General features: G+C 43.7%; 1 protein-coding gene across 6 annotated transcripts; it reads left to right on the top strand.

The window, feature by feature from the left end:
- The first annotated feature begins 6,102 nt into the window (after positions 1–6,102).
- ZNF23 (zinc finger protein 23) lies at positions 6,103–22,388 on the top strand. 6 transcript variants are annotated; one of them, XM_087419966.1, is made up of 5 exons: positions 6,103–6,118; positions 11,373–11,437; positions 13,691–13,817; positions 14,424–14,537; positions 18,312–22,387. In XM_087419966.1, exons 2-5 carry the CDS (start codon positions 11,405–11,407, stop codon positions 20,108–20,110), a joined length of 2,073 nt encoding a protein of 690 aa, XP_087276092.1. In that variant the 5' UTR covers positions 6,103–6,118; positions 11,373–11,404; the 3' UTR covers positions 20,111–22,387. The 6 variants fall into 6 exon arrangements, with proteins under 6 accessions (XP_087276092.1, XP_087276093.1, XP_087276091.1 ...); XM_087419967.1 differs by lacking the exon at positions 6,103–6,118 and adding an exon at positions 6,192–6,654 and having other exon boundaries at positions 18,315–22,388; XM_087419965.1 differs by lacking the exon at positions 6,103–6,118 and adding an exon at positions 6,193–6,439.
- Positions 22,389–22,603: the final 215 nt, after the last annotated feature.

Genomic DNA, 22,603 nt, shown 5'->3' with positions numbered 1-22,603 from the left:
CAGCACCAAGATCAGGAAATAGAACACACCAGCACCCCATAAGTCTCTCTACTCCACTGCAGTCATTACTTCTCTTTTCGTAACCTCTATTCTAAATTCTATCACCACAGATTTTTACGTAAATGAAATCATCAGCATAGATTAATGCTCATTGCTGCATGGTATTCTATTACATGAATATGCCACAATTTATTGCCTACTGTTGATGGGCATTTGAGTTATTTCTAGAGGGATCATTTTGAGGGCAGAAAATCTAAAAGTCACTCAGGAGAAAACCCCTCCAAAACTGGTTAGAGTAGCCAAAGTCAGGGACTTAGTTCCACATGTTGCTGCATCAGCTGCCTTTTAATAAATGGTCGTCACAGCGGTAATATTTTTTGGCACTCACTGTATGCTGGGCAGTTTCCTAATCACTGCACACACTCAATACAACCACTATATGAAGTAGGTGCTGTAATCAGCCTCATGTTACAGTTGAGGAAACAAATTAGGTTTCCCAAGGACATGGGAAGTAGAGTAGGGATTCAAATGCAGGCAGACTGGTTTCAGAGCCCGTGTTCTAGCCATCACAGTATTGACCTACAGAAATCAGAGGTAAGGTCTGACAACTGTGTCTCAGTAACAGAAGTGTGGGGTTGTTTGAGGAGACTGACTATGCTCCTTAGGGGTGGAGGAGAATATCAGGATCAAGTCAAGATAAGGGGAGACTGCCTGACTTCACAGGTGGGTATGTGGGGAACAGGCGTTGTTGAGAACAAAGCATAGGTTGAGATACAACAGTATGACATGTCTAATACAGACTGTCTTATGAGGTTTTTCAGCTTTGAAACGGGATAGCTGAGTGACGTTTAATCATTTTTATTTTCCTGGACTTTTCTATTGAGTAGTTAGCATCCATGGTCCCTGACGCTAGTGCCACTGTCAGGAAGCCCCTTCCAAGTGAGTAACTGTCCTTGAATCAGTTCATGGTTAGTATCTTAGTTTCCTGTGGCTCTGTGACAAATTATTACACACTTGGTGGCTTAAAACAGAAATTTATTCTTTCATTTCTGGAGGCCAGAAGTTTGAAATCAGTTTCCCTGGGCTGAGTTCAAGGTGTGGGCAGGGCCACACCCCCTCAGGAGGCTCCAGGGCAGAATCCGTGCCTTGTCTCTTCCAGCTTCTGGTAGCTGCCAGCATTCCTTAGCTTGTAGCCATGTCACTCCAATTTCTGCTTCTGTCTTCACCTCACCTTTTCTGTGTGTCTAATCTCCCTCTGCTTCTCTCATAAGGACACTTGCGATGACATGAGGATCTACTCAGATAATCCCATCTCAAAACCTTTAACCACATCTGCAAAATTTTGCCATCTTAAGGTAGCATTCACAGGTTCCAGGGATTAGGACCTGATATTTTTGAGTGGTTATTAGCCTACTAACAGTTAATTAGGTTAATCTGTATATAACAGAAAACCCCAAAACAAGAGACTCTAATACAAGGCAAATTCATCTCATAAAAGAAGTCTTAGGACATAGGCATCCCAGGGCTAAGGTAGTTGTACAGTGTCAGCAGTGACCCAGTCTCCTTCCAGATTACCACTTGGCTATCAGTTGGGTTATTACCCTCATGGTCCAAGATGGCTGCTAGCACTCCATCAAGTATTTGTTCCACTCAGCAGTGTGGAGGAAGGGAAAAAAGGCACACTGCTTTTTTGTGTGTGTGAGGAAGATTGGCCCTGAGCTAACATCTGCCAACCCTCCTGTTTTTGCTGAGGAAGACTGGCCCTGGACTAGCATCTATGCCCATCTTCCTCCACTTTATATGGGACGCCGCCACAGTATGGCTTGCGAAGCGGTGTATCAGTGCACGCCCGGGATCCGAACCGGCGAACTCCGGGCCGCCGCTGCAGAGCGCGTGCACTTAACCACCTGCACCACCGGGCTGGCCCCCAACACTGCTGTTAAGAAGACTTTCTGTAAGTGCCACAGAATGCTTCCAGTTAAATGCTTTTGTCAAAAACTGATCAAATGGCTATGCTACCAGGCTTCTAAGGTCACTGGGAGGTGTCTTAGCTGAGTGGCAGTGTGCTACATCAAATAAACTGGGAATTCTGCTACTGAGGAGGAGGGGGAGAAAGGATGTTCATGTGGGCAACTAGCAGCCTCAGCTTCAATCCATGGCTACCATCTAATTCCACGTGTTTAAAAGCTTTGGAAAGGGAAAGAATTTTGGTGGACAACTGTCTGAATTTAAATTTTCATGACTGAGTTTAGCACTATGTTTATCCTCATTTTACAGTTTGGGAACAATGAAACCCATCAGATTGATGGGAAAATAGAGCATATGCCTCTGGTACCATGTCACATCCCTTGGGACACCTCTTTTGGCTCTTTTTGTAGCTGTGCCAGATAGTTCTGTGTGAACTCAAAACTCACCTTGCACTTCTCAGGTGCTCTTTATCTTCACACGAATAACAGTTTACAATGATATTTTTATTCAGGCACTGGTTACTTAAAGCTTGTCTCCCCTACCATACCCTATGTTCTACAAAGCCTGTAACCTGGAAGCTTTGTTTTTCCTTATCTATAAAATGGCTATAATTATACCTGCTGCACCTTCTTCAGGATGATGTGAAGAAACAATTACATAATAAACATGAGAGGTTTACTAGCTAATAAAGTGCAGTTCAGATGAAAGATGTTTTCGTGGTTCAGGTCACTTGCATACAAGGTAACTCAGGAAGAGAGTTTGAAGGTGGCTGAATAAAGTCATTGGAACATAGGGAGTTTCCAATTTTATTACACTTTTATTATGCTTAAATTGTGTTTAGATTGTGGACTTTTATCATGTTTAAATTGTGTTGAGGTAATTTATTCTTACCAACAAGAAAAATGTAATCCTTGTCTTTTTAACTTTTCAAAGATAACTTATAATTATTAGAAATCTTTAAGGTGTAAGAAAAGTTCCTAGAAGAGCCTCCCTGAAGCCATTTGGGTCCACAGTGAATTGTCATCCTTGGCATTCTCTAGGTTTTGAAGCAGAGTGATAGGCAGAGAGAAACAGGAGCTGCAGCACTAGGTAACATGTGTCAGGTTCTGGCCAGCTGAATTAAAGAAAAGTAGAATGAGACAAGTGTCTGGAGATCAAGGTTAAAATTTAGTCAGAGCGGACCATCACCAAGTCGGAGAGTGTAGGTTTTGAGGTCAGACCCAGAACCTTGGAGAGCTCGGTAAACACGCAGATGAGGCAGAGCTAGAACCTTGGACAGCGCCACGGTGTCCCTATTTTCTCCTGTAGTCGCGTCCTTTGACAGCACTGTAAACACACTGCAGTGGATTCGCTTATTTCCTGAGACTTTTGACTCCTCTGTGCCTGGTGATTGTAATCTTCTAAAGGCAGCACTTTTTTAGAAGGCTTTTAATGGCAATATGAGGGTTGGGATTCTTCCTCTTCTAGAGAACTTCAGCATCAGGGCTGATAATTGAATTCCCTTGGGAGTTCTGTGGATTTGGGACCTGGTACCACTCTGTTATTCTGGGGACCAATATCCTTCAAATTTGGGGGAACTATCTGATACCTGATTTTGCTCTGTGGAGAATACTACTCAGGGTTCTTCCTAGACACAAATAAGCAAGCTATTAGTAAAAAAAAAAAAAAAAAAAGTGATGTTTTCCATAATCCCTCATTCCTAGGGGTATTAGTTAGGATGTGGGCTTGGGTATTAATTTGAATAACCCAAATCAATGTGGTTTAATCATGATGAAAGCTTATATCACATTCATATATCATCTGAAGGTAAGCAGTCTAGGGCTGATATAGCAGCTCCATGACTCCTCCTTCTGGCTGCTCTGTCATTCCCAGGGGCACATCCTTATCCACATGGTTGAAGATGCTCACCTCCCCCGCCCCCCCCTTCAGCATTCCATCCCGCTAATGGGCACAGGGCCAAGGAGGGCATGTCCCTTCTCTTTAAGGGCACAGCATTGATTTTTCTTATAGCCTATTTGCCAGAAGTTGGTCACATATCCACACTTTAAAGGGGGCTGGGAAGTGTGTTATTTTTTCTGGACTGTCTTCGCCTTTTGAGAGATTCTGTTACCATATAGGAAGGGAAAGACAGAGGTTGACAGACAGTGAGTGATCTGCCTCTCCAGGCCTTCCATAGAGCTTTTGTAGCTTGACATGCACCTGTCCTAGCACTCTTAGGAGTAGGAACTTCACAGTTACTTAGGGGGCCTTATTTTCTTATCTGTAAAATTAGGCTACTGGTTTATAATCCAACATTTGGAGGCAGTATTTCTGGGAAACTGTAACCTCCTAATTCCTTCCTATTTTTTCAGACAAACCCTCATTCCTAGCTAAAGGTCTGCTGTCTGAGCCTAGGAAGAAGTGGAAACGGCACTTACTGCCAAGACCAATGTAATCCCCAGCTATCACCCTGCCCGATAATCATGGGACTATTTTCTTATCTGAATGAGATAAGCCATGTAAAGTGCTCATTTTGGGGAACAGTGATGATCAGGGTCAGGACAAGGCTGAGAAGGGCTCCTGGCAATGGTCAGAGTCATAATCCCAGGCATGAGACATATCCTACCTCTAGTAGCACAGAAATAAAGAGAGGTTCCACTTAAGAGTTGGGGTTGAAGTCTTTGGACCCAAATATTAAAAAAAAATAGTTTATTGCATGTTTCCTTTGTGTCAGGCCCTATGCTCTAGCTGAGGATAATGCTGTTGAACAAGATACTTTTTAAAAAACTCACCATTAAATCCATACAAATGTGCCAAGTACTGAGAAGTACAGGGTGCTGTGATGGCACATAACTGGGGGGCCGCCTTTTTCTGGGTGGTCAGGGAAGTCTTGCTTCCTAGGGGAAATGCGATTTGACCTGAGACTTCAAGTAACACTCAAGACAGAGGGTGGAAATGGGAAGGGAAGTGCATTCTACGTTTACAGAACAGCATGTTCAGTAAGTGGGGCTGAAGTTGAGAAAGCAGGGAAAATGGGAGTGCTAAGAGGCTGGAGAGGTGAGTGGGAGTCAACCATCTTCCTGTGCAGCAGCACTGGAGGGATCAGAGCTGGAAGAAGAAAGGCCTGCACTATCAGGGTTGGGAGGGAACTTAAGGGTGGTCAATTCATTGGCTTTTAAGTGCTGCCCCACCTCCCCCAGGGTCATTCTGGAATTTTATGGAGGTATTTTTGTCACAATGGTGGTGTTGGATGGAAGCCAGGAGTGCCACAAATCCTGCAAGGCACAGGATGGTTCTGCCTATCAAAAAAGTTTTCACAGACTTTCATATGTCTTGCTGGACATTCGTGTAGGTAAAAACTGTATAAATTACCAGAATCTAGAACCTATTTTTCAGATAAACACAACGTATTTTTGCACAGTTTTAACATATGCAGATTCTCCAGAAATATAACTACTGTATAATCTAGAGAAGATTGGACTGTGTTTCATTCAGAACTTTACCAAAAAGTGTTCACCATTTTGGATCATACCTTGTGATTTTTGAAACACCAATATAAGACACAGCATTATGGCTGTGGCATTTAGGCATATTTTATGTGAAAAGGCAAATATCTGACCACTTCATTAGGTCTCCTACAGCAGTCATGACCAAACATTTACATACTGAAATATGTATTTTTAATTATAAATTATTTTTCTTTATTATAAGGTAAAACTGGTTTTTAAAATATAGATTGTTTATATTATCTATGATCTTCTACGCCATTATCTTTAAGTTTCATGACAGAATAAAGTGCTCGTGAGGAAATATTTGTTACAAAAAGGGGGCCTTGGGTCTGAGAGTGTGCGATCCACCGTTCCAGTTCGAAGACTCCCAATCCGGTTGCACCTGCATCTTTACTAAGATACAGATCCCCGGCGCCACCCCCGGGTTGAATCTAGTGCTCGCCTCTGATTCCGACCTTCCCCAGTCCACCCCGAAGATCCACCGCCCTCCGGACAACATCGCGCGAGAGGGGCGAAGGGCGCAACCGTCCTGGGCTGGGAGCTTCGCTCGCAGGGGGCGGGGCCAGAGCACCACCGAGAGGGAGCGACGCTGCTCCTAGAGAGGCTCGGCCGCGGCCTGGTGACGCACTTCCGGCCGCGCCGCGGAGCCGCCCGCTGCGGAGGTGAGTGTGGGGCCGCGGCCGGCGGGGGCGGTGCCCTGGACCCAAAGCTGTGGGTGCGGTTGGTGCCGGGTCTTCCGCGCCTGGGGAAGGGAGCGGGGCAGCGGCCCGGGGTCCTCTTCCGCTGCACCCCCCCCCACCACCAGTTTCGGACTTGGTGGCCGAAGACGTTCAGTCCCGTGGAAAGCGAAGCCTGGGTTACTGTCAGAGCCACGAAGCCCCGAGCATTTAGCACTTTGTTCAGGGAAGATGCTACTGGCCTTTTGGGAACCTGTGTCGAAGCAGCCAGAGGGTGGAATATTTGAAGGGGCGAAGCCGCCTGAGGTGATATCGCGAGTCTTTTGACATGTTGAGGTCGTGCAGGGGCTTTTACGTATATGCATTTCACGTATGGAGTGTATGCTCCCTGGTTCCTAACATAGGGTCGTGAATCAGGGCTCAGTGGGAGAGCAGAAAAAGCAGAGCCCTTCCCAGCCACCCGAGAGCAGAAGCAGCCCGGCTTTTGGAGGGCACTGTCAGAGCGGTATCAGTTCCAAAAGGTAACTCGGCCCTGCTTTGCTCGGGCTGAGGGATGACGAAGACCTGGTAATGATTTCTACAGTATAATTACTGATTTGCTCAATCCTAGAATACGCATAAAATAGTTACAGAATTGCTCATTCATACCCTCATGAAAAGCAGGCTTACTAAAAATATACTATAAAGTAGTAATTAAAACATGAAATATAAAAAAAATCCTCTGGAATGTGGCAGATAGTGTATTCAAAGGAAAATTTATGGCCTTATAGGTTTTAATTGCCAAATAGGAAAGAATGAAAAATTAAAAATCATGCAACCTCAAGAAGCGTTTGGGTACAGGTGTTTTTAGCTTTATGGTATTTAGTTAAAATACTGTTTTCCAAAGTTACTTAGTTGTTTCCTTTCCCACCACTTCAGTGTGGTTATGTTATTCAATTGTAGTATAGTTAGGCTCATTTGCTGCTGTTTGTATTCCTTTTTGGGTTGTCACCCCGTCCCTTCGTGGTTGGTTGGTGTTATATATGTGTGTATATGTTTATTTATTTGGATATGTGAAGCATTACTATGGTTACGAAGTCAGAACAAAAAGGCACACTCAGAGAAGTGTCACTCTCCCCTTCTACCTCATTTTTTTCCATCCTCAGGTTCGTTTCACCCACTTTCACTGGCACCTGAGGCAACCATTCTCCTTATTGTCTGGTTTATCCTTCTGTTTCTTTTTGCACAAATGATGTATTTTCTTATACTCTCTTTTTTTCTTTCACAAAAGATAGCACACTACCTTTTGCACTTTGCTTTTTTCGTTTGACAGTGTATTCTGGAAATCACTCCATATCATAGAGATAAGTATGTTTTTTAAAAATGTCATTCACGTGTACAGAAGATGGCATCTACATGGCAATTAAGAAGCATAGTAGTAAAATGAGCACCCATGCACACCCCATCCCATTAAGAGGAACATTGCCAGTACTGCTGCATCTATCTGTGTGCTCCTCCCCAACCCAAACCCCAGCTTCCCACCCCTAGAGGTAACAACTGTCTTGAATTTTGTGTTAATCATAGTCTTGCCTATTTTTAAAGATAATTTTATCACTTATACATGTGTCTGTAGACAATGTGTTTAATTTTGTTTGTTTTTGAGCTTTATGAAAATGGCATCATAGTGTCTATAGTCATCTGGGACTTGCCTAACTCCACTGTATGTTCCTGAATTCATCCATGTTGTGTGTAGCTGTGAGTCGTTCATTTTTACTGCTGGGCAATATTCCATTGTAAACGATATGAAAACTTATTTATGTATTTTCAATGGACATGTGGGTTGTTTCCAGTTTTTTGCTGTTAAAATACTGCTGATAATGAATAATTTTGTACATATCTCCTACATATGAGGGTTTCTCTGGGGTATAAGTTTTAAAATTTAGGCTTGAATGTTGAATGTTATCAAATGCCTTTGGCATCTATTGAGATGGAGAGTATGTTTATCTTTCTTTGATTTATTAATGTGGAAAAGTATACTAATCTATATCCTAATATTGAGCTTTACTTGCATTCATGGTGTGATCCCTCTTAGGCATGGTATGTCACTTTAATGAACTACTGGAGTCTATTCCTTAATATTTAGGATTTTTGCATTAGTATTCATAAATGAGACTGGTCTGTGGTTTTTGTATCAATATTGTGCTGGCATCATAAAGAGGACTGGGAAACTTATTTTGCTGTTCTCTGCTACAGTTTAAATAGTGTTGGAATTATTCATTTCTTAAAGATTTGAAAAGATTTTCCCATGATACATGTGGGCTCAGTGTTTTATGGGAGTTCACTCTTTACTGGCTGTCTCAGTTTAATTAGGTAAAGGTAATCACAGATTACAGAGAAAAGTCTATATAATAAAATTGGTAGAGTTGAATTATTAGATTCAAATAGAGTTATACGTTCTTCTATCATAGAATACATTTTCTTTTTAAGCATCTATAGAATATTTTTTAAATGGACACTTCAGTCACAAAAAACTCTCAGAAATCTGTAAAGCAGAGGTAAATAGATCAGGGTATTTAAATACCATGCAATATGGGCCAGCCCCGTGGCTTAGCAGTTAAGTGCGGGCGCTCCACTGCTGGCGGCCTGGGTTCGGATTCAGGGGGCGCACCAATGCACCGCTTCTCCAGCCTTGCTGAGGCCATGTCCCATATACAGCAACTAGAAGGATGTGCAACTATGACATACAACTATCTACTGGGGCTTTGGGGGAAAAATAAATAAATAAAATTATTAAATAAATAAATACCATGCGATAAAGCCAGAAGTTATGAACAGAGAAGAAATTAACAACAACCAACTATCCTAAACAATCCTTTGGTCAGGGACGAAACACAGTTGCTGACTAGCAATAAAATAGTAATGAAAACATGACATAAAAAAGCCTCTGGAATGGGGCTAATGGTGTAGTCAGAGGAAAATTTGTGGCCTTACAGGTTTTAATTGACAAATAGGAAAGAATGAAAATAAATGAATAAATCATGCAACCTCAAGAAAGTAGGAAAAAATTGCCTTTTATAGTCTAACTTGCCCCCAAAGCAGAACATAGGACAAAGATTTGTGTGTGGCTAATTTATTTGGGAACGCAGTCCCAGGGGCAGAGTGAAAGACGGGGAGTGAAGCAGAGAAGGAGGGAGAGTGAATACAAGGATGTTTTGTCAGGCTGGCCCTTCTATAGCTGACTGTGTTCTATCTTGCAGCATCTTTGAGGAGCCTTGGAATCTCACGTGGGGGACTAAACGGGAAAACGTCCATTGACCTCTGTCCCCTATTTGGCACCATAGGCCTGCACTATTAGCTCTCCTGCACTTCAGGGTCCTGCAGGTGTCCACAGGTGTCCCACACAGGACACCAGAGAAGCCCCAGGGCAGGAGCCAGGTGTATGTGGTATAGATCCTTGTGGAGGCATTGGTAGAATGCACCTGCACAAAGCTGATCAAAGCTTCTAGGACTGAATAAGAGTGAGACAAGAGCCTTGGAGTGGTGCATGAGGTGTCTCTTACAGAGCTAAAGAAACAAATTAAGAAAGCAGAACTTAATGAATTAAAAACAAATAGAAAACAAAGAGTGGTGTTCTAAATAAATAAAAAAGCTTGTTCTTTGGAAATAAAAGGAAACAACATTCAAATAGATAAACCACTGCTCAGCCTAGCTTTGTCTGTTTGGGCTGCCATAACAAATACCATGGACTGTGTGGCTTAAAGAACAGAAACTTACTTCTCACAGTTCTGGAGGCTAGAAGTCCAAGATCAAGGTGCCAGCTGATTTGGTTCTTGGTGAGGGCTCTCTCCTTGGGTTTTGTCCTCACATGACAGAGACAGAGAGCTCTGGAGTCTCTTCCTTTTCTTGTAAGGGCGCCAGCTCTGTTGGCTCAGGGCTCCACCATTTTGACCTCATTTAACCTTATGACCTCCTCACTGGTCCTATCTCCAAATATAGTCACTTTGGGGGTTCGGGCTTCAAAATATGAATTTTAGGGGGACACATTCAGTGCGTAACACTAACCAAGGGGAAAAGGTCTAGAAAGCGCATATATTCAAAAGAAGTGGGAAAAGCACAGTAGCTCCAGATATGGAGGGAACGAAAAGAATCATGAGCCAGTGTTTTCCACAACTCTGCACTAAAGTTGAAATCCTGGAAGACAGATGAAATTTTAGGAAAGTATAGATTTTCAAGACTGACTTTAGGAGAATAAAAATCAGAATAACCAGTCCATGTGTTTTTGAATATAATGAACAAGGGGCGCTGAGCCTGGGGACCTTAGATGCTACAGTGATCCCCTCTCTCAGGGAACTGAGACCTTGGCTTCTTTGCTATTAGAAGGCTGGCAAGTGTGAGGAGGCAGCCTCGTACCTCATCCGGCCCAGCTTCCTCAAGGTAAGTCGGGGCCATGCAGGAGGCTGACCTCCCAAGGTCTGTAGAGAGGTATTAGGACTCTTGAGGGCACTCAGCTGTGTGAGGGAACAGGGCAGGATGTGAGAAGGGGAGCAGCTGTCCCCTTCTCCAGGTGCTGCGTCCCCGGGCCTGACTCTGAGGCCTCTGTGCTGGAACTGCAGCCCCGCCAGCCTGGCTTCTCTTGCAGTGTAATCGAGGATGATACTTGTTTAGAGAAAAAGAAGTAAGTCAAAGGTCTTAGTAATGTTTGTCTCTTGAGCTGAATCATTGATGCATGAGTCTTTGTTTTTTTATTCTCTAGTCTCTGCATACATTTTTTTTTTTATAATTTTATTTATTTATTTATTTATTTTTCTCCCAAAGCCCCAGTAGATAGTTGTATGTCATAGCTGCACATCCTTCTAGTTGCTGTATGTGGGACGCAGCCTCAGCATGGCCGGAGAAGCAGTGCGTCGGCAGGCGCCCGGGATCCGAACCTGGGCCGCCAGCAGCGGAGCGCACACACACAACCGCTAAGCCATGGGGCCGGCCCCTTTGCATACGTTTTATGTAGACTGTTTTGTGTGTATGATATGTATCAGAATTGTAGAATTCTAGGGTTCCCAGCAGTGAGTGTTAGTGTCCCTGTCTGGGAGGAGTCCTGGGCACTGAGCCAGGGAACACATCCCTACCTTCTTCCTATGGCAGCTCCTGCTCGTACTCCCATCTGGACCCAGGCTGCCTGCATCTCAGCTCCTCTGTGCTGGGCTCTGTTGTTCCTGTTAGGGGTGGCTTGCCTCACATCGTCTTTCTCTGTGTTTTTCCTCAGCTCCAGCCCTTCTCTGAGAGGGACACCAGGTGATGGCAGCCATACTCCTGACAGCCTGGCCCCAGGTGAGCTGTGGTTCCTTCAGCTCTTCCTCTGAGCAGTTTCAAACTAGAGCAAACTGAGAAGGGAAGCTGGTGAGCCTTGCTGTGAAAGCTGGAGAGGGCCTCCATGCTTTTGCCTGCCAACCTGGAACTTGTGGGAAGAGCGGTGATGTGGGGATGGAAGCAGCAGGAGAGTGTGCCCGAAGGCCGGAGTGTGGTCTTCTGAACACGAATTTTCTTTGCTCCTCTGGTTCAGGAGCTCCCCAGCACAGGGCTCTGGTGAATGGGAGATGTGGAAGTCGCCCATGTGGGATGTTCCACGCGTGGATGTGAATGGAGGAGGATGGCAGAGGAGTAGGATTCCCAGGGACCAGGGTGTAGGTGAAGAGGAATAGCAGGGCCAGGTCAACATAAAGGATGGCTGTGCCTCTAATTCAGGGGAGGGGAAGATGAGGGGAGTGGGGTCAAGGGAGGGAAAAAGACAGGAAGTCCTGTGGGAGAGGATGTCTCATCGTGTCCTGCAGAGGCTTTCAGGGCTTGGGGTGCAGTGGCTAAAAATTTAGGTCTCTGATAAGCTCTGGATCCTCTTTCCCCGAAAAATAAACATGCAAATCAGATTTTCCATACAGTTTCAGGGACTGCATGGACCCCCTGAAGCTCATCCATGGACCTCCATGGACTCCAGGTTGGGAATAATCTTAGTCACAGTAATTCCAGTAATATTTGGGGCTTACTGTGCAGCAGGCACCATACTAAGCAGTTTGCATGGATTGCTCAGTGCTGACAACTGTGCTCTGAGATAGGTACTGTGTTGTGCTCGTTCTACCACAAAAGACATGAAGGCATTGGGGAGTAGGGTGATTTGCCCATGGTCACACAGCCATTGTGTGATTCTTAACTGCTCAGCCTTAGGGCACCTGTGGAACCAGTGAAGTTAACGTGGTCAAATTTGTGACTGCTGTGTAGGGAGTAATTTTCAGGAGAAATTCAAAAGCAAGGTGACCACTTCAGAAAGAATTCCACTGGTCCAAATGATGTGGGCTTCATCAAGGAATGTTGTAGTTAAAGAGGGGGATCCAATTCAAGTAATGCCTAACAAAGAAATCCTTAGGAAGTAGAGTCAGAGTGAGGAGGTGGGGTAACAGAGAGGGAGGAGTCAAGAACAAATCCCCAGGGTTCTGGCTGAGGTTTCCTGTGCAGGTGGCAGTGCGTGACACCAGCTGAGGTTTGAATTCAGGAGGTGCTAGCTTGTCGGGGTAAAGGGTGGTGGCAGTAGGCATTGAAGGCATTTAGTTTTGTGCAGAGAAGTTACTTGACCTGTCCAAGGTCACACAGTGAGTGACTCACAGAAACACCCAGAGGTTGGACTGGAATTGTTGACGGGTGGACGTCAGTAGAGTCAAGCAAGACAGGTCCTGGCAGAGAGGAGATAAGGGCAGATCCCTGCCGGTGCATCCCCAAGGTTGTTACAAAAGGCTGAGGTGGACAGAGGGAGAGCAGCCAGAGCCTGCAGCTGCCCAGGAGGGAGGAGTTGGGCCTGGGAGCAGCGCTCAGTATCAGACCTGAGGGCAGAGCCTGTGCTGACCGCATAGCATAGTGACGCACAGATGAGCAGGCAACAGGAAGGCTGACTCCCTTCTTGTCCAAACCTTCTTGGAGAAACAGTGAATTCTTGGGTGAAGTTGAAAAGGATGAGACTTGAATGGGAGGGAGTAACAGAAAATGTTGAGTTTTCAGCGAGACCCATCTGGAAGCAGAATGGGCTGCTCCCCTCCACCCCCAGCCAATCTGGGCAACACAGAGCTCATAGGGGGGTCAGTGATGGGAATCAAGCAGCAGATGGGGGCTGGATGAGATGGAAATCATGGCTGTTCTTTGCGGGTGCCTTAAGGTTTGCAGGTGGGGGCAAGGTGTGGGGAGCAGGATGGAGAAGCCAAGACCTCAAGGGGATGAAGTGGGAATCTAGGGGGTCGGTTCTGAGCTGCCTCTGCTGGTGAGGGAGCAGTCTAACTGAAAGAATGGAGTTGCTTTAGGGGAACTAGGTAATGGGATGGTATCTTTCATAAGTTAAAAAATGGCTTGGGGTTTCTGTGCCATGAGAGATGTCAGATATTTCGTGGTTTACTTTCCAGGTGCTTTTTCTCAAGTCTTTCCCCTTATTATTAATTTTATGCTCTTCATGAACTCCCTCCCCAAGCCCTTATACTGCCCTCTGCCCCTCACTTAGGGCCTGAGCCATGGAATTGGCCCTAGGGCAGCAGGAACCTGTTGTTTCAGAAGTCCGTGACCTTCGAGGATGTGGCTGTGTACTTCACTCAGACGGAATGGGACAGCCTGTCCCCTGCACAGAGGGCCTTGTACAGGGATGTGATGCTGGAGAATTATGGGAATGTGGCTTCCCTGGGTAAGGCCTCTCTCCCCCTGGGATCCAGACTCTGCCAGTTGGGGTTTCTTGGCTTCCTGCCCCTAACAGGTTGCAGGTGGGGTCCCTGGGAATCTTTTACTGAGTGGGAACCCCAGAGGCTGAGATTCCTAATCCCCTAGACTCGGGTTGCTGGGAAGGGGGAACTTCAAACCCTTGTTGGGCGAATATAGGACTTTGCTGGGACTGGTGTGCACTCTTGATCCACCCTATGGCACCTTGATCCACCCTATAGGAGCTGTGTTTTGGAGACAGTGTGGAAAAAAGTAACTTTCTTTTCCACAGCGTTATCCTCAGGTTCTCCCACAGCTTACCTGTATCTTTTGAGGTCTCCTGGGCCCACAGTCTGGGCCCTTCCCAAAGCCGCCTACACCTTCTCAAGCACCCGTCCACCCAAAAACATACACATTTTCTAACCCCCACACCTTTCCAAGCCCAGCCTCCCCCCCAACCCCTTTCCCTTAGTCATTTGGCATGGGACTCTCTGGTGCTCTCATCTCCCCATTGCTGAGACAATCTGAGAAGAGGCTGAGGAACTCATCTGTGGGAGATTATTCACCTGTCTTCTATTTCCTTTCCCCCAAACAGGATTTCCGCTTCTCAAACCTACTGTGATTTCACAACTGGAGGGAGGAGGTGAGCTGGGGGGCCCATTTCTACTGGCTGCTGGAACAGAAACAGGCCCCAAGGCCCTTTGGACTGGTAAGGGAGGCCTGTGTTGCCCATTATGTTGGAAAGTTTAACTCTTTAGGAAGAAAGTCAATTTTAGCAACATGTAAGCATGCCACATACCAAGTAAAATTTAAATAAATTTTAATGATTTATAGAGATAGGTACAATTGAGACTTTTCTGAGTATGTTTGCAGTTTGCTGTTTCTTTCTAGTTCCAAGAACAGATCTTTTTTCAAATGCCTCATTCTAATTCTTTTCAATTGTAGTTTTGGAATCCTACCTTTCTCAGACAAAACGAATGGATTTAGTAATTTTTGGGGTCCTTGTTATTTTCTAAGCATTGTCCATTTAATGTGGAGGATGGAAAATTAACAGTCTCTTAATGGAGAAAGGCAGAATAGCCTGGTGGTTAAAAATACAGTCTTTGGAGTAGACTTTCCTGAGGTCCAGTCCCAACTGTTTTCCTAGTTGTGTGACCTTCTAGCTGTGTGACTTTCAGCAGGTCAGTTATTTCAGTTCTCTAAGATTCAATGTTCTTATCCCTGAAAATAGAATAATAATAAAATGAGGTAATAGTGCTAGTCTTGTAGGTTGAGGATTAAACAAGCTAATGTATACAGCTCCTAGCTTACAGTCTGTGCTCAATGAAATATTAGTTTTTATTAATGTTTTTTGGCAGAGACAGCTGTACATAGTAAGCTGCCAGAAATAAGGCAGAAGGGAGGAAGTGCTCTCAATTCGGTGCTTCTCACATGATGTGCAAATGAATCACCTGGGTGTCCTGCAAATATATGTATTGTCATTCAGTAAGTCTAGCATAGAGCCAAGATTGTGTATTTTTATTAATTCCTAGGTTATGCCAATGTTTCTTGTTCCCAGACCATACTTGAAGTAGCAAGCTTCTTATTGGCTCAAGCAGAGTAGTTGCCAGATGACTTCCCATTTCCTGAGGCCCAGCTTTACTTTACTTTACAAGATTCTCTTGTATCCTTTTAATGAATCCTTTTTCTTTAAAAGATAGTTTCAGTGAGTTTTTATTCCTTGTGATCCATTCAAAGAGATGATCCCTGACCACAGAAGACATGTTTTGGAAATGGGAGTTTAAAGTGCTTGGTGTATAGAGGGGAAAAAAGTAGTGTTGTAGAGCTCCTTAATCAAAGGGGTCTGGATTTCATTCTGTAGGCAGCAGACAGTCCTGAAGTCTTTGAACAATTCCTCATGATTTTATCTGAGGATATAGAAACATTAATCTCATCAGTGTGTAGGTTAATTGGGGTGAGGAATCATGGGTTTTAGGCAGGCAGAAGGCGAGGGTGTAAGGCCCAAAGCCCATGTCAGTAGAGGTGACTTTCTTTTAAACAAACTTTCTCTCATTTGCTGGAACTGTGATTGGTCATCTCTACTTCAAGAGAGGGTGGAAAATATAGTTTTTAGCTGTAGTTTTAATTGCTACCTCATAAAAAATGGAGGATATACTAGTAAGGAAGAAAGGGAGACTGGATATTGGTTAAGCAACCAGTAGTATCTGTCACACCATAGAATTTGGTAAATAGAAGGTCACTAGTGTAGAAAAACTGGCAAAGAATATAAGAGATTGATCCACATAAAAGGTACAAATTTTAATCAATGTAAAAAATGTTCACCTTCAGTAGAAGCCAATGAAATATAAATTAAAACAATGAGAGATGTTTCACCTGTCTTATTGAGAACAATTAAATTATAATAAGTGATGGTGAGAGTACAGCAAAACAGGAAAGATTTCTGGAGGTGAATGTGAATTGGTAGTCTTTCCAGAAAGTACCTTAGCAATACATATAAAGAGCCTTTTAAAAGATTGTACTTGATAACCTGGATATTCTCTTCTGGGGAAGTATCCTAATAAAGTAGTCAGAGATATAGACAAAGATGAACAAGATTTCATCATAATATTATATAGTAAAATATTGGAAATAACCTGAATTTTCAGTATAGAGAGAATGGTTGAATTAAATTACCTCTGCAGATGGAATACTATTTAGCAATTTAAAAATATATTTTTACAGACTATCTAAAGACATTGAAAAATTATCATTATTAATGTTAAGGAAGAAAAATTTTCAATTTTGAAAAAATATATGTTTTTAGAAAAATGATTGGAAGGAAAATGATTGAGGAAGGAGATACATCAGAAGATTAGCAGTAGTTACTGTTAGGTGGTTATATTTCAGGTAATTTGAATTTTCTTTGTAAATTTCTGATACTACAGATAAATATTATTTTATAATTGAGAAAAGACCAATAGTATATTGAAAATTCTTGCTAGGGAAATCCAGGTCATTTGGGTCTTTTGAGGGTGATTATAATGAAATACTGGGATAGGGGGCATATTACATGTGGTTGAGGAGAGGTGAGAGATGAAAAAATAGAGGCAGCATTTTAGGGCCAATTTTGAGAAATTTGGCAACAAATACGGAGATCAGTAGCTCTATTGGGACTGTAAGGATTATAGAAAGACTAATGGGATTATAGAAAGAATTTTAGAGAATGACCAATTTTAGGATTGAGGGAAGAGGTAGAAGGAAAGGCAAGGAGGATGCAGCAGTGTTCTGGAGGGGATGGGAAGAGATGGCTTCAAGAGATCAAATGGGCCTAAACAGAGCCTTTCTAAATAGAGAAAAAAAAAGTTGAAGGAGTAATTTTGGAAAGCCTAGTGTTTAACTTCTAAGGAAAACAAAATTCTTTTCTGGTGCTGCTAACACTTGCCATCCCCAGTGTTGCCACATGTTGTTGGATCCTGCGCCTTTTCCTCCTTAAGCAATTTCCATTTTTATTAAAAAGGGACTCAGCGACATGGGGATATTTGAGAAGAAACTGCAGAGTATGGTAAAGTAAAGTAGTCCTCCCTTACTGCAGTTTCACTTTCCATGGTTTCAGTTACCTGCAGTCAACCGCAGTCCTAAAATATTAAGTGGAAAATTTCAGAAATAAACAATTCATAAGTTTTAAATTGTGTGCTATTCTGAGTAGTGTGATAAAATCTCTCACTGTCCCACTCCATCCTGCCCAGGACATGAATCATTCCTTTGTCCAGCATATCCATGCTGTTACACTACCCACCTGTTGGTCACTTAGTAGCCGTCTCAGTTATCAGATCGACTGTTATGGTATCAGCTTTGGTAGTATCTGAGGTTTCAGGCGTACACTGGGGGTCTTAGAACATATCCCCTGCAGATGAGGAGAGACTACTCTATGGTGTAATGGAAAGAACACTCATCTAGTGGATAAGACCTAGAATTTTGTTCCATTGCTGTCACCTTTAGCCTTCATGTTATTGATTTAGAGACTGGCAATTTTTAAAAAAATCATTACAGTACTTTAAAATTTGTAATATTGACACATGCTTAAATAGTACAGAAAGTGTATAAAGTGGGAGAAAAAAGTCTACCAAACTTCCTGTGCCAGTTTGCTCAGTATATTCTAGGCATATACAAATATATATGTGTATGTTGGCACATTTTATTTTCCTTTACACAAATGTAATCTACTCTTCATGCTGTTTCTCAACTTGTTTTTTCACCTAACATCTTAGATGTCTTAGTATCTTGGACATCTTTTTGTGTCAGTGTATATGGATTTATTTCATTTTTTTTTTTTACCAGCTATGTATTATTCCATCTTATGGAGAAATCTTAGATTTTTTGATCTAGTCTGGTGATTTTTAAAAACCCCCTTGTTTACTATGATTCTTTATTCTTTCTAACACAATTCTTTTCTTTTTTCTAACATGGTTCTTACATGACATTTTATGTTTTCTGTTTTTTATAGTAGATATTGATATCCAGACTGATGATAATTTGACAAAGGAAATGTATGAAGAAAAAGTTAATACATCATTTGAACTTCAGAAGGACTTTTCCCAGGAAACAGACTTTGCAGAAGCCTTTATTCTAGAGAAATGGCAGGAAGTTCACGCAGTAGGAAGTATGAAGAAAGAAAACAGTGTCTTTGACGGAACACTGAAAGAAGACACAAGCCCCATGAAGGGGTGTTTCTTTCGTCAAAGTCCAAACTTGAATCAATGTCGTACCTTCTCCACTGGAGTGCAGTCCCCTGAGTGTACAGGATTGGAGAAAGCCTTCAACTTTGACACAAAACTTATTCAGCATGAAATAATTAATACTGGGAAAAGACCTTTCAAATGTGAAGAATTAGTGGAAACCTTTAGGTGTAACTCTCAACTTACTCAGCATCAAGATAGTTACACTGGGGAGAAGCCCTATCAGTGTAAGGAGTGTGGCAAAGCCTTTAGTGTTCATGCAAAATTAATTTGGCATCAAAGACTTCATAGTGGGGAGAAACCCTTCAAGTGTGTGGAGTGTGGGAAAAGCTTCAGTTACAGTTCCCATTATATTACACATCAGACAATCCACAGCGGGGAGAAGCCCTATCAGTGTAAGGTGTGTGGGAAAGCCTTCAGCGTTAATGGGAGTCTAAGTAGGCATCAGAGAATCCACACAGGAGAGAAGCCCTATCAGTGCAAGGAGTGTGGAAATGGCTTCAGCTGCAGTTCTGCGTATATCACACATCAGAGAGTCCACACTGGAGAGAAACCTTACGAGTGTAATGACTGTGGGAAAGCCTTCAATGTTAATGCAAAATTAATTCAACATCAGAGAATCCACACCGGAGAGAAACCTTATGAATGTAATGAGTGTGGGAAAGGCTTCAGGTGCAGCTCCCAGCTTAGGCAGCATCAAAGCATCCACACTGGAGAGAAGCCCTATCAGTGTAAGGAGTGTGGAAAAGCCTTTAGTAATAATGCAAAACTCATTCAGCATCAAAGAATTCACACAGGTGAGAAACCCTATGAGTGTACTGAATGTGGAAAAGCCTTTAGCGTCAAAGGGAAGTTAATCCAGCACCAGAGAATCCACACAGGTGAGAAACCCTATGAGTGTAAAGAATGTGGGAAAGCCTTCAGGTGTAACTCGCAGCTTCGGCAGCATCTGAGAATCCACACTGGGGAGAAGCCCTATGAGTGTAATGAGTGTGGAAAAGCCTTCAATGTTAATGCAAAACTAATGCAGCATCAGAGGATTCATACTGGGGAGAAACCATTTGAATGTAATGAGTGTGGGAAATGCTTTACTTCTAAAAGAAACCTACTGGATCATCACCGAATCCATACTGGAGAAAAGCCTTATCAATGTAAGGAATGTGGGAAAGCCTTCAGTATCAATGCCAAACTAACTAGGCATCAGAGAATACATACTGGGGAGAAACCTTTCAAATGTATGGAATGTGAGAAAGCGTTTAGCTGTAGTTCTGACTATATTGTGCATCAGAGAATCCACACTGGAGAGAAACCCTTTCAATGTAAGGAGTGTGGAAAAGCCTTCCATGTTAATGCCCATTTAATTCGACATCAGAGAAGCCACACTGGGGAGAAACCCTTCAGATGTGTGGAGTGTGGCAAAGGCTTCAGCTATAGTTCTGACTGTATTATACATCAGACTGTCCATACTTGGAAAAAACCTTATGTTTGTAATATGTGTGGGAAAGCCTTCAGGTTTAACTTCCAACTTAGTCAGCATCAGAATTTCCATAGTGAAGGAAAATCCTAATGAGAAGGATGTAGAAAACTGTCAAGGTTCGTGCTGAAATGGATCAAGTATCATCAGATTCACCCTGGTGGAAAACGCTGAGAGGGGAAATAAATATGACAGAGTCTTCACATGGAAACAAGCCTTTTCCATTTTATTCCATTTTAAATCAGGAATGATGACCAGTTAAAAAGTAACATCCAAAAATAAATTATTTTACACCAACAACCATAGAAAATATCCCATTCCGAACAGCATCAAGAAAAGATTTTCTAGGAATAGACTTAATTATTTTGGATGACCTATATGGAGAAATTATAAATCTCCACTGAGGACCTCAAAAGGAACCTTAAATATATGGGGGAGAGAGAGAGACCGTTTTCTTGGATATGAAAACTCATAAAGATATTCATTCTACCTAAATTAATTTATTTCCCCTTGATTTTTGACAACAAGCATGCATCCCTTTTGTAAAGAGGAAAAAAAATAAAACTTTCCTTTAAAAAGGAAAAAGATAAGTAAATCTTTTTTTATTTTCATGGAATGGAGAAAACCTTTTTAAGCACCAGATGAAAGCTAAAAACCAGCCATAAGGGAAAATACTGATAAATTCACTTTTCAAAATTAAATATTTATGTTTTTGTTTTAAATAATCCCAAATAAGGTTAAAAGATAAAGCACAAAAACTAGAAATACCTTTGAAAGATTTGTGATATAAAAGTATAATATCTAATATACCAGAGGTCTTAAGAGAAAGATAAGTAATTTAATAAAACTCAGCAAATGATCAGCAGCTTTTAAAAAGATATAAAAATGACTAATAAAGTAAGAGATGTGTCGTCTCAGTACTCTAAAGAGTGAAAATTAAAACATGCACACGATCACACACAGGAAGCCCCCACACCTCTCTCCCACAGATCAAAGGACAATTACACAGACCCTCCCATAGACACACATACAGTGTACCCCAAAGCCCCCCACATACACAGACATAGAGACGGTACACCCACACAGGCCACCTAGACATACCTGCTTCTGCGCTCTCTCTAGCTCGAGTGACCAGTGTCAGCCAAGAGTGCTGTCTTGAATACTTCAAAGGAACCATTCCTGTCAGAAACCTAATGCCATGGTATAGAACCTCGGCAGAGTGTCACAGGGACATCATTGTGTAAGTCCCCCTCCCAGCCCCCAGGCTCCTGGGAGCTGAGCATGAATGGAGGCAGACCCTAGATCCCTCAGAACACAGAGGAGGGAGCAGGGCCCTTCTTCCCCCTGACCATCTGGCCCTGCTCCTCTGGGCAGTTCCATACCACACACAGACCCAGAAGTGCCCCAGGCCATGGGGTCAAAGTCCTTCATTTACTCATAGAGAAAGTGAGGGCCAGAGATGGATGGCACTCCCCCTGGTCACACAGCAAACCAGTGGCACATGTGGTCCATTACTGAGGCCAGAGGAGAGGTCAGAAGGCCATGGCTCACCCCAACCCTCCTGGTTCATGAACAGCTTCTAGGTGGTCTCTGGATGTGGCAGTCAGGGGAGGCGGGGACAGGAAGTCCTGCAGTCCTGGCTCCCAGCAGGGTCAGGCAGTTTCTTTGCTGTGCCAGGACTGAGGCAGGGGCTCGAGGAGGATCAAGAATCACTGAGGACAGAACCTGTTGTCCCACATCTACCACCAATGCCCTGTGTGACCTTGGCTTCTGGGTGTCAGGCTCCTGGTCAGTGCAGGGTGGGGGCTGGTCTCAGGGCTCAAGGCCCTTCCCATCCAGACAGTCCCTGAGGTTTTTTCCCCTCTCTCTAGGTTTGTTCCTGTCCAGGGCAGGTCCTTCTGTTCAGGTTCCAAGGACACGAGGGTGAGGAAGGCAGTTAGACACATGCAAAGCCTCCTGAAGTCACATGGGCCCATTGCCCAGGAGTCCCAATATGCTGTAGCCCCTGTGTTCACTACTACAGCGTAGAGCTGTCTGGGTCCAGTGGAGGCCTTGTGAGGAGAAAGAGGAGCCAGAGCACTGGAGACCCCTGTCCCCTCACAAAAGCATGTGTTTTCTGAACTGGAACCATGGGCCTGGAAGGGGCAGGATTAAATAAAGTCTTTCTCCCTCAGTGTGAGTCAGCGCGTTCTGTCCCTGCAGTGCAGGGCAACCTCCCATCCTGGCCAGTCGTTCTGGAAGGGCCCTCAGGGAACATCTGGTCCTGCCCTGTTCAGGTCAGGAGGGGAAATTGAGGCTCAGAGGAAAACATGGCTGCCACAAAGCACCCAGCAGGTCAGGCGGGAGGCTAGTGAGAGAGGCTTAAGCAGGGCAGGGCTGGGAGGGTCCATGGGTCGGTGGAGGCAGGGCTCCAGTGTCATCTGGAGGGATAAGGGGCTCAGCACAGCTTCCCTTGGGCTGGCGGCCCTGTCCTCCTTGTGATGGGGCTGGGGGTTCTGAGGAGAGGCTTCTGGACTCTCTTCTGTCCTCTCTGCCTCTGAAGTCCCCGTTCTCCCCAGACCACAACCCACTCTGCCCTCGTCTCTG

This window comes from Ceratotherium simum, chromosome 30 (assembly GCF_057802395.1).
Source record: "Ceratotherium simum simum isolate JZ-2026a chromosome 30, ASM5780239v1, whole genome shotgun sequence".
NCBI classification, from domain to species: Eukaryota; Metazoa; Chordata; class Mammalia; order Perissodactyla; family Rhinocerotidae; genus Ceratotherium; species Ceratotherium simum.
The sequence above is the reverse complement of the archived record's forward strand: the minus strand, read 5'-3'. Positions and strand labels throughout refer to the sequence as shown.